Source organism: Chlorocebus sabaeus, chromosome 21 (genome assembly GCF_047675955.1).
Source record: "Chlorocebus sabaeus isolate Y175 chromosome 21, mChlSab1.0.hap1, whole genome shotgun sequence".
NCBI lineage: Eukaryota > Metazoa > Chordata > Mammalia > Primates > Cercopithecidae > Chlorocebus > Chlorocebus sabaeus.
Window position 1 is genome coordinate 93,843,226 of NC_132924.1, and position 12,123 is coordinate 93,855,348.

The 12,123-nt window shown below is 37.8% G+C and overlaps 1 protein-coding gene across 2 annotated transcripts in view; it reads right to left on the reverse strand.

Annotated features, from left to right (window-relative positions):
- Positions 1-234: 234 nt before the first annotated feature.
- The window catches only part of TSPAN12 (tetraspanin 12), a 71,450-nt gene continuing 59,561 nt past the window's right edge, over positions 235-12,123 (reverse strand). For both annotated transcript variants that reach the window (XM_007982707.3, XM_007982708.3), the window contains one exon: positions 235-1,806. In XM_007982707.3, coding sequence (XP_007980898.1) covers positions 1,501-1,806 — 306 coding nt within the window. In that variant the 3' untranslated portion in view covers positions 235-1,500. The remainder of the gene's footprint in view (positions 1,807-12,123) is intronic.

The following is a 12,123-nucleotide window of genomic DNA, read 5'->3' on the forward strand; positions in this document are numbered from 1 at the left end:
TTATCTCAAACAAGTATATTATTTAACATTTAGCTAAAAAGCAAAAGTGAAAAATAAATGGGCATCTTTTTGACTCTTCTCAGTGAAAATACGTACTCTTATAGGTCTGTTCTATAGTTTGGAAATCAATATTAATACTTTATGCAATCATTCTTTCTCATGTTTTTCTCCCTTTGATAATCTCAAGTGGCTTAAGTGCTTGTAATGTATTAAAAAATAGGCACAGACAAGTCATTACTCTCTAGAAAATATTTATTGACACATTTTATTTTTCTTTCCATATTCTGAGAAATAAACAAAATACACAAAATACAGTAAAATGCACTTTTCCCATTTCAAATAAATATACTATACTCTTGTAAAAAAATTTAATAATCTGTGTAATTTGCCACAGTATATTAATCAGTGAGATAAAACAAAGAATCTCTAAATTGTCACGTGTTTTAATCATTCTCACAAGCATTTTTCTGGAGAAAAAGAACATTATTTTCTGTAGAATTATATTGACTTGGAGACTATTGCTTCTTGTTTGGAGAAGGCAAAGATAAGTTTTTTAAAAAGTGTTTAGTGTCAAAAAGAGTCTTCATTTGGGAGAAAAACAGCATACAAGTCCTTTCTGAATCAACTAAATTATGTGCAAATTTTCTTCTTAATACTTCCTAAAGACCAGACTACATTCTGAGTGATGATTCCTATGTATCACACTGGTAATTTTCAAAATTAGTGGTTAAGTATTTAAATTAACAGTTACATGTGTAATATAAGCCCAGGACAGAATATTAAAGCTCTATTAACAGGAAAGGCTAAAAATAATGATGCTATACAGGACAAATTTTCCTTTTCATAATGGTTATTCTTAACATTATCAGAACTGAAATCTACTGAATTATACAGATTTAACACAGACTTATATACAAATAGATCCCTGATCAGTTTAAGACAATGTGTTAGCTTGCTCTTTTAAATGGTAAGAATATTTTAGTAACCAGCAAAAATCACATTTAGGTAGTCACCAATATTGAAAGTTTTCTGATGTATAATTTATTTAGCATCAAAAGAATAGATCGTTGAGTAATAAAAGTTATTAGTATCTTCTAACTTCCTATGTTAGCATTTAATTAGTACTTTCTATACTAGTTGGTAGAAGTAAATCAACCTTTACTGTAGCTCCAGTTCCACCATATGTGACTCGTTTGCATGGATGCAAAAATGCTAATCAAACCATGCTGCCTCAAAACATAACTGTGTTCAGTCATACACAGGCTACACAGTGGGTATGACATTTGTCTTCAGCATTTTAAGGGCATCAATTGTTGTCCAGGTGGTGACTCATGACATGAAACTTCTCCCTCCTCATTTTAAAGCATAGAATAGTATATGCTTAGGTATTATTTTATGACAACATTTTTATTCTACCTGTTTCTGAAACACATAGTATGTACTCAAAAATTCACAAGTCCAATAAAACAAGTTTGTGGTTTTCTTCTGTGACATTTCTTTTTATAACTCCTCCATCTCAAAGTGTGTATTAAAGCTGTTTGCCATGGATGTGTGTTCAAAGATTCTTGACAGGCTTGGTTTCAACAGTTCTACTGAGGGACATGACAGGTGCTGAGAGTTCTCATTCTTCAAGGCCATCATTTGGTCTGTCACAGGCTCCCTTCTATCATAATACAGAGCCCAGAGCAGAGTAATGGTGAGAATCATGGCCAGAATTTGTGTCACTCCAATGGAGATTCCCAGAAATCTCAGCACCTGCAGTTGTTTGGTTCCTCTCAAAAAGGAATACATTTTCTTCCCACAACCCTGTAAAAGAAATACACGGTCAACATTACTTTAGATATGTTACAGAAGGCCAAAACTAGTTAATGAAAGCAAACAATCTGTATCAGTTAATGAAATCAGACTATTTGGATCATAAAGTTTAAGACAGTGGTTCTCAACAGGGAAAGCTGATGAGAAGGAGAAAGGCAAGTGTGTAGCTTTTGAAAAGCCCGTCCAGCTCATTCCAATGAGCCTTCTTTTGTCTTTCTCAAAACCTGAAGTTGAGACTCACTGGTATAAAACCCAACATCTAAAGCAGGGGTTGACTTACTTGTTTTCTTTTTTCAGACGGCCAGATAGTAAATATTTTGGGCTTTGTGGGCCATATGGTCTCTATGGCAACTACTCATCCCTGCCACTGTCACAAGAAAGCAGCCATAGACGGTAAGTGAATGAATGAATGTAGCTGGGTTCCAGTGAAACTTCAAACACACAAAGAGGCATTAGGCCAGATCTGGCACACAATGTTCATGATTTAATAATACTTAACACTGATTTGGTAAAGTTGCTTCTCTGGCCACCTTAACCTATTTGATACAAACACAAGAAATTTGCACAAATACAGACATACACATACATTCTGTGGGAAACGAACATAGACATCACAAAGACAACTCACCAAAATTTAAGTATTTTTCAAACAGTTCCACTCAAATACTCTATGAGAGCTCATTCACTCTTAGGTTTATGTGTCATTTTAAGAAGCATTTTTAAATGACACAGTGATACAGCAGATATAAATTATTTAGGCAGATAGTGAGGGTAAAAGAGTCCTTGGCGGAATTTCCCTTCTAACAAAAAGCAGCTCCAAAATCATTAAAAGAACTGCCTGAAAAATCGAGCTGTAGACATAGACAAGCAAGCGGGAAGCTTGCACAGGTGAATGCCAGCAGCTGTGCCAATAGAAAAGGGCTACCTGGGGGCCAGGTATGTTCAACATGGAGGCTCCATCTTCCCTTGTCTTTGTGTATATAGTAAAGAAACAGGTAACATGGTGCCAGCCAAGTAGAGAACCCATCAGAATAATAAAAGATTAGGGTGGGGGTGGCCAGATTTTCACGCACCATGCAAATGGTACACCTGGTCCGACCAATCTTTCGTGCCCTGGGTAAATCAGACTCTGCCTCCTCAAGATTATCTATAAAACCCGCTACATTTTGCTGTGGACCAGAAAACCCACTCAGGAACCCTCTCTGCAGGAGAGAGCTCTTCTCTTTTTGCGTCTATTAAACTTCCACTCTTAACCTCACTCCCTGTGTGTTCACATCCTTGATTTCCTTGGCCTGAGACAACTAACCTTGGGTATTACCCAGGATGGACAATGCCACTTCAACAGTATAGTATAATGGTTAAGATCACGAACTCCTACGTGATTTGGGGCAAGTTACTTAATCTCTCTGTGCTTCAGTTTTCTTGTCTAAAAACATAGATGATAATAGTGCTTACCTGTCTGAGATGTTGGGAGGATTAAATGCACAGACACATTTTAACACTTAGAATAGTGCCTCATAAATGTTAAGAACCCAACAGGTACAATCTCTTGTCTCACATGTCAGTTCACAGATTATAAAGCAGAAAGATCAAATTAAAAATAGATGGAAAATCTATGATTAGCAGATATTAATGGAAAAATATGAGGTACAACACTTCATGAAAGAGTATGAAAATACCAGAAGCACAGCATTATGTCACCAGTGAGTACTTCTGCTCAGCTCTACCCTACAAGAGCAAGGTGGCTGCCACTGTTTTACAGGACAATGAGATAACTGTCCAAAATGATTACTTGCTACTGAGACATTAGATCATTAGCTTCCTGATGAAGCAGAGAAATGTTTTACATAGTTTGGGAAGAGTCACCTCAAAATTTGTTAAGTTAAAAAGGTTTGGCTTCAGACATCTGGAAAATTAATTTGCATAGCAACTTCATTTAACATCATTACCAAATAATGTGGCACTATTTTCTCACATCTATCTTTGAAGAAATGGATATAAAACAGCCTTGGATCATGTTTAGCTGATTCCTTACCTATGTTCTCAGTACTTAGTATAAAAATGGACCTTTAGTGAATAAAGAATTAGCATGAATATATTAATATTTTAGTAATAATAATTATAACAGATTTCAGAATTAGAGGTAAATTGGCTGGGCATGGTGGCTCACACCTGTAATCCCAGCACTTTGGGAAGCCAGGGTGGGCAGATCACTTGAGGTCTAGAGTTCCAGACTAGTCTCGCCATCATGGTGAAACACTGTCTCTACTAAAAATACAAAAATTAGCTGGGCATGGTGGTGCATGCCTGTAATCCCAGCTACTCTGGAGGCTGAGACATGAGAATTGCTTGAACCCGGGAGGCAGAGATTGCAGTGAGCTGAGATCACCCCACTGGACTCCAGCATGGGCAACACAGCGAGACCCTATTTCAAAAAAACAAAAAAAAAAACAACAAAAGAATCAGAGATAAACCAAAGATACAAAATTCCAGTTAGGAGGAATAAGTTCAAGAGGTCTACAATACAACGTGGTGACTATAATTAATAACAATGTATTAGTTATTCAAAAAAGTAAACCACTCAATAAATTTATATGCTGATGATTCAATTCTGTGAAATGCTGTCAGTAAATTACTTGATTTTTACCCTTTCAATAGTGTCTGGGGTTTAAATTGTATCTCTATTGTCTTAAGATCTCCTACCCCTTTAGACTAATTCATTTTAAGCTAAGAAACTGTGCCAGAAAAGTAATGTTTCCTTTTCAAATCTGGGAATAAAACAAGGCAGAAGTTGATAATTAAGTAAAGTTTATTATGTTTCATATCTTGGCGCTGTTTAAAGTCTGTTTCAGTGTATCTTAAACAATCATATTTATTTTTAAAATGGTACAGTAAATTCTATCACCTAGGATGGTTGGGGAATGAGACGTATTAATACGGAACACTCTAGAATGGGAGGGGTCCTTGGAAGTAATGAATTCAACTTTTTATCTTTTAAAAACATGGCAAAAAAGCACTTGTACAGTGACATAGCAAAACTGGCATGGAAAGGACCTCCAAAGAATCTCTACTCATGTAAGCAATGAAAACACTGGCAAAAAACTGTTAGCCTCAATTTTTCTAGAATTCTGGAAATTAACCAAAGTCTTGCAGCAATTTGAGGAGCGTTTATTCACGAAAAGCCGCCGAATCTCATTAGGAACAGCAAGCGCTATGGAATTTTCATTTGCCCTATTCCCATCCCTGCTCCGCTTGGTAGCCTGGAAAGCCAAGAGCCTGCAATCCTAGTGAGAACTGGCAGCCTAGCCGCCACCAGAGGGCGCAGAATGGGGTTGCAGCTCCTTCAAGACCCCATTTCCAGAGGATTGTTATTGTATGGCTGATCTGGCGGTTCCCTGGAAGACCCCACTCAGAAGGATGTCTTTATTTAACCTGAACTTGAAGCTCGACTAGGGAAAGCCTCCGGTCCCTCCCCGCCTAGGAGGTTTCCAACGACAGTTAGAGGTAACTATTGATCTCTGAGGCTGCCTGAGGCAGTTGGTAACAGTTGTGCACAAGGGGGCTTGACAAAGCTCTGGCATATTCGTGGGGATCTCGGAAATTACACACATGAATAGGGCTGTGCTTAGATTCAGGAACTGTGCATAGGTCCAGGAAAGATCTGCAAAGATCCTAAGATCTCTCCTCGGGCTGACCTTGAAGCTCTGTGCACCCTTGGTAAAGGCCAGGAGACTCGCTGGTTCTAGGCATCTAAGGCATCTAAGGAAATCTCTGTCCGTTCATTAACTGACCACTAAGCTAACTGAGCAGAAACTTCAATGACCACATGTGACAAAGAATACAGCCTTTAGAGAATTCGTTTAGAAAATGCTATCGAACCAACAAATAAACAACATCAAACGTTGGAGAGGTGGAAAAATCTGATTTTCTGAGTTGTCACATTATATTATTTAAAACATCCTGCTCTCTTAAAAAAAAAAAAAAACAGTTATAAGACTTGCAAAGAAACAAGAAAGTATGACTCACAGGGGAATAAAAAAACAATGAATGAAACTGCAGTTCTAATGAGAGGGACTCCCCGCCTCACTAGACAGTCCTGTCCACACTGGAACAACACTAATTTTTAACAAGCACTTCCTTGTTGGAACCTGACTTCTTCGTAAGGAAGGATGCACTGGTTCTAACTCTGCTCTCAACCCTTCCCTTTTCCATAAGGTAGAGAGTCACAGCTGAAGAATTAATTATCTCTTTCCCTTTAACTATTCTCCTCTCCAGGCTAACTAGTCCTAGTCTTCAAGTTTTCCAAAAGTTGTACACTTCATCATTCTGTCGATCCTTTTCTAGACTGTGTTGATTCTGTCAATGTTTCTTTGAAAATGACATTGATTTGTAACTTGAAAAAAATATAAAATGCAATGAAATATTAAGACAATCAAGGTTATTGAAAATGACTTTGGATTCCAATGACAAAAAAAGCTTTTTCGGTTGCCCAGAAATGTAGACATGCAATTGTATTGACATTTCACATAGTTGGGACTTGGTGTCCTTCCAGATCACTGGTCCCTGAAGATTATCTTCACACTCAGGTAGGCAAGTATGCTTTATTCCAAGCAAAGGTCCTAGTTAGACTCCTCCATTTTTATGGCAAAATATCAGGTGATCATTTCCTCATTTTGTTTAAAAAGCATACAGGTAACTCCTCAAACAAGGCAGAATTTCAGTCCTTAAACTTGTCATCAGAATTCATTAAACTATATTTTATGCTTCTCTATCAAGAGTCTCTCCAAAAGAGGTGTCAACTACAGATTATCTAAAAGAAATGAAATCAGTTGACATTATAGTACTTTATGTCCATCCGTCAACCCAGGTCACCAAAATGTGCCAACTGGCAATATATTAACTTATGCCTTTGCATATTATTTTCTACCAATGTATATTTTAAGGATATGTACTGGAAAACACCATAAGAAACTGCTCTATAAAATTTGTGGAAAATGATATTAAAGATATTTTTTCTCGATAAAGTAGTAGATATAAAATCCCACTGGATAAAATATTTAGAATTTTGCTCCCTTTGAGGTTAGAATGTTTGCTCTCCTAACATTAGAATTATGGTGATGATTGTCTCTCCTTTTCACCCAGGCTGTCAGAAAGCTGAGAGGCAAACAGGACACTCAGCCACAGCAACTGTGTCTGTCTTCATGTTAAGCACATCTACTTACTCTTTCCTTTAACATTGACTTTCCAATTCTGTTTCTATTTTATTATTAATTTACTGTATTTTTGTTGTATACTGCCCTATATCCTTTAATAAATTCAATTTTAAAAGATAGAGTATAATTATATAAGTAAAAGCACAAATTTCTCTATAGGCATGCAATTAAATATTTCTTTGCTGACTCATTAGGCAGGTAGAAACTTGCAGCAGACAGGCATTGATAAAATTAGTACATTTGTCCCCACCCATCTCATGTTGAAATATAATCCACAGTGTTGGAAGCAGGGCCTGGTGGGAGGTGTTTAGATCACGGGGGTAGGTCCCTCATGAATGGCCATCCTCTTGGTGATAACGGAGTTCTCACAAGATCTGTTTCTTTAAAGTGTGTGTTTATTGCAGCACTATTCACAATAGCAAAGACTTGGAACCAACCCAAATGTCCATCAGTGACAGACTGGATTAAGAAATTGTGGCACATATACACCATGGAATACTATGCAGCCATAAAAAAGGATGAGTTCATGTCCTTTGTAGGGACATGAATGCAGCTGGAAACCATCATTCTCAGCAAACTATTGCAAGGACAGAAAACCAAACACTGCATGTTCTCACTCATAGGTGGGAATTGAACAATGAGAACACTTGGACACAGGAAGGGGAACATCACACACCAGGGCCTGTTGTGGGGAGCGGGGAGGGGGGAGGGATAGCATTAGGAGATATACCTAATGTAAATGACGAGCTAATGGGTGCAGCACACCAACATGGCACATGTATACATATGTAACAAACCTGCACGTTGTGCACATGTACCCTAGAACATAAAGTAGAAAAAAAAAAAACTGCATCGCACCACCCCCCATCTCTGTCTCCTGTTCCCGCTTTGGCCATGTGATGTGCCTGCTGCCACTTTGCTTTCTACCATGCTCAAAGCTCCTTGAGGCCTTCCCAAGGGGCAGAAACCATTATCATTTACCCTTCCTGTACAGCCTGCAGAACCATAAGACAATTAAACCCCTATTCTTATAAATTACCCAGTCTCAGGTATTTATTTGTAGCAATGCAAGAACTGCCTAACACAGGTGTCATGCTGAATATCAGTGAATCATTTTCGCAAGTACTTAAAGTTAAGAACCAGCTTTGAAAGAATAGTTCTCTTCTTGAGAGGACAGTCAGTATGTTTCCAGATGTGTCTGTGTAAGATGATTGACCTCCTCAGTCACTCTGTAAATTCTTCATTGAAATAGCTCCAGGGTTTTCTTTCTGTTCTGAATCATTCTTATTGAAGTAATTCAACCTGAACATAACCCTGAGCATATTTTGAGCCAGTCAAATAACTATGCATAAGGTTTACATTTTTCAGTGTGAGCTTGTCTTGAAAAGTAAGACATTAAGTCTAGATAAAAAACATAGATGTGTTCATATGTATTGATTATACTATTTATAGATATTTAGCTGCATAAACAAACATTTCTGTAGAGTAAAAAGAGAGACAAATGATACAATTCAAAACTGCATTTCATTTCACAAAGAGTATTTTATTCAGAATAGGAAAGAACCGAAGTTTACTTAGTTGCTTTTCTCAAAATAAAATACTCTGAATTAATTTTACTTGAAAATGCTTTCTTCCTAAAAAAAGCTAGGTTAGCCCTATGTTAATAACTTCAGATAATTCAAAGGTATGAATAAGACACGTTGGCCAACCTACTTTACTTGCTACAATATTAAAATTCTTGTCAACCATTAGCTGTAAATAATAACACTACCTTTATCAAAAGAAAAATCACAAATCCCCTACATTTCCTGGAATCTATTTGAAAGCATGTCAGGATGCCTCATTTCACTTGAGGAAATTATACACTTGAAATTATTCTCTGATCTATCTCCAAAATGAGTTTCTAAAATTGGAAGAACACCCATGGCTTTTCAGTACTCAATATTCACAGGCCACATCAAAAAGTCGGGCAGCCTTTTAATGTGCTTACCAAGATAAAGTATAAATAAAATCTAGGTGCCGATACATGCCAATATTAATGTTTTTGTAAATAAACATCACTCTTGAGTTTGAAATACCTATATCAATTATCAGATGCAAATATACAATCTTCAATCCTCTGTCTTCTAGAATTGAAGTAAATGATAGCAGTTAATGAGCTCACAAGATTTAAACAGGTTAGAGCAAAAGTTCTCCACTGATAATCTTAAGCTCTGCAGGGAAATAATGCTTCCTTTAAAAAAAAGCAGCAAGCAATAAAATTCACTACAAGACTTTCTGTTCTTTAGCTGTCTCTTAGGAGAACGGAAAGATAACTAAATCTGTGCATAGAAAATGCAGTAGAAAAAAGTCATCTTATTATTTCTTAATATATGAAAGATCTTCATATCTCCTTTAACCCTCACAATATCCCTATTACATAGGTAGAATAAAGAAATGTAAAAGGCTGCATTTACTGATCATTTTTCATTTTTACCAAAAAAATGTAGTTACAAAGAGGCTAGAGTCAGAAATCCTGGAAGGCTCCGTGCTCACTAGTTAGGTCAGTTCCAGCAGGCTGACGGAGCAGAGTTTATTCACAAACCCCTCCTGCGCACATTTTCTCTCATGGGGGCCCATTTGGGTACCTTAAATTTGCATCTATAAGAAGTTGGAGGGTGTTAAAACAAGCAAAGAGAGAAACTGGACCAAGTCCCAAAAACTCTGACCTGAAAATCTACCTTCAGCCAGCACAAACGCACATAACCAGAAAATACACACTTCCCTGTCATTTCAAGCAAAACTAAGGGCAATTTAGCTAGTTAAAAATCTAATCATAGATCAATACATTTTCTACTTACTTCAATAAATACCTTAATAAATTATTGTTATTGTTGTCATCAGCTACCACTGTGGTAAGTGGTATACTAACAGTTTCTCATGTCATATCTCAATTTATCTTTGTATATTACAATGGTGTGGGTACTATTAATATCTAAGTAGAGATAAGGGAACTGGGATGTAGAAGAAAAAAATGTCTACACTCAGCTTGCTCTTTACCATGTAGTCACCATCTCAAAACTTCAGTATCTCTGCCCTTAAGTGTTGGCAGGTCACAGAGTTCTGTCCTTGGCTGCATGTATTGCATCATTTCCTGGTGTGGTCTTATTTCCCTCCATACCTTCATTGCCTCATGTACACTGATGACACCTGTGTAAACTTAGTCCATCCACCCACCTACCCACCCAGTCTGTCCTCCATTTGATCCACAGTAATTAATGTTTATATAAGAACATAACTTCCGGCCAGGCACAGTGGCTCACGCCTATAATCCCAACACTTTGGGAAGCTGAGGCGAGCAGACCACGAGGTCAGGAGATCAAGACCATCCTGGCTAACATGGTGAAACCCCAACTCTACTAAAAACACAAAAAAATTAGCCCAGCATGGTGACGGGCGCCTGTAGTCCCAGCTACTCAGGAGGATGAGGCAGGAGAATGGCCTAAACCCAGGCTGTGGAGCTTGCAGTGAGCTGAGATCGCGCCACTGCACTAAAGCCTGGGCAAAAGAGCAAGTGAGACTCCATCTAAAAATAAAAAAAGAAAAAAAAAAAAAACAAAGAAAAAATGGAACATAGCTTCCCAGCCAGACTACATTTTCCAGCCTCCCTTGCAGCTAAGCAAAGTCATGTGAGTTCCTGCCAACAAAATCTGAACAGTGGTGATGAGTGTAGGCCTTCATGCATTGGGAGTTCTCCTTCTCACTCTCTTTCTCTCCATGACTAGAACTGGAGACCAACTTTGGAAGACAAGGTACTTAAAAGGCAAAGTTGTCTCCTCATTCTGGCCCCTGGATGAACTTGTGCAGCAGAGATGCCTGGAGGTGTAGATCAAGTCATTGGTCTATGAAAGAGAAATAAACTCCCAGCTTATCCAAGTCATTGTATTTTGAGTTAGCACTTTCCTTAATGAGTACACACAAAATCTGTATCTCTATCTGAGTTCTGTCTCTGAAGCCCATATTGCCTCCTGGGTTTCTGCAAATGGAATACCTGACAAGAACCTTAAATCCAGTATTTCCAAAAGGAAATTAATCAACTCTAACCTCTCCCTTCAGTAAATGGCTTCCTCATCTGTGAGAGTCCAAATCAAAGTCAAGAATGCTTGCAAGTTCCTGTCGTTCACTCCCCACAGCCAATTTATAAGCCAGTCCTGTTCATTCTACCGCTGACATATCTTTCACATTCATTCCTTCCTCTCCATACTAAATGCCACAACCTGAATTCCAGCCCCTACCATCGCATGAGTTATCTGCTACAGTTTCCTACCTCAATTTCTCTGCCTTAAGACCCAGTCCTCAGCTTAAATTCACCACCTCAACTCATTCTCTACAATGCCAACAGCATGATGTTTAAGCTTAAATCTAAAACTGTTATTTCGTAAGGTAGCTTTTCAGGTCAAAATACTATCATAGCTTTCACATCCATAAATTTTAAGGGCAAAATTTGCAAGTCTCTACTAATAGAGTCCAAAAGGAAATATCATTTGATTGAATAGAGAATAGAGAACAGGAAACTCACAATTGAATGATGTTGAGAAAGAGAGTGAAAGCGAAGAAGAATGCATTTGTATACCTGAAACAAAACTGGCAGAATGGTTTAAGACCTGATACGATCAAGCAAAGCCTGAAGATAAAAACGGATCTTCCCCCCTACCAAGCCCAAACTGATCCCGCAGGGCTTTGAATGATAAAACAAATACCACGGCAAGTCAGAGTCAACCAGATCCCATCAGCAGCTACTTGCAGAGGAGATAATGAAATCAGTAGAGAGACAGGAGGGAGCATCTTTGACTTTATATAAAAGAACCCTGAGAATGGAAATTCTTGAGGTATTCCATCTAAATAATCACTGAGCCTGCAAACTGCAAACTACCTACCGTTGACTGTCTGAGCAGGAGGCTTTATGGATGTTTATCTGAGAACAAACTTTCATTATTAAAAAATCAGAATCCTATGACTACATTGTCCTAAACCGTCTTTTTATAGTCATGCCTCAAATTTGTGAATATGTTTCCCTTTTTATTTGGCAACTATTCACAGACTTCAGTATAAAATA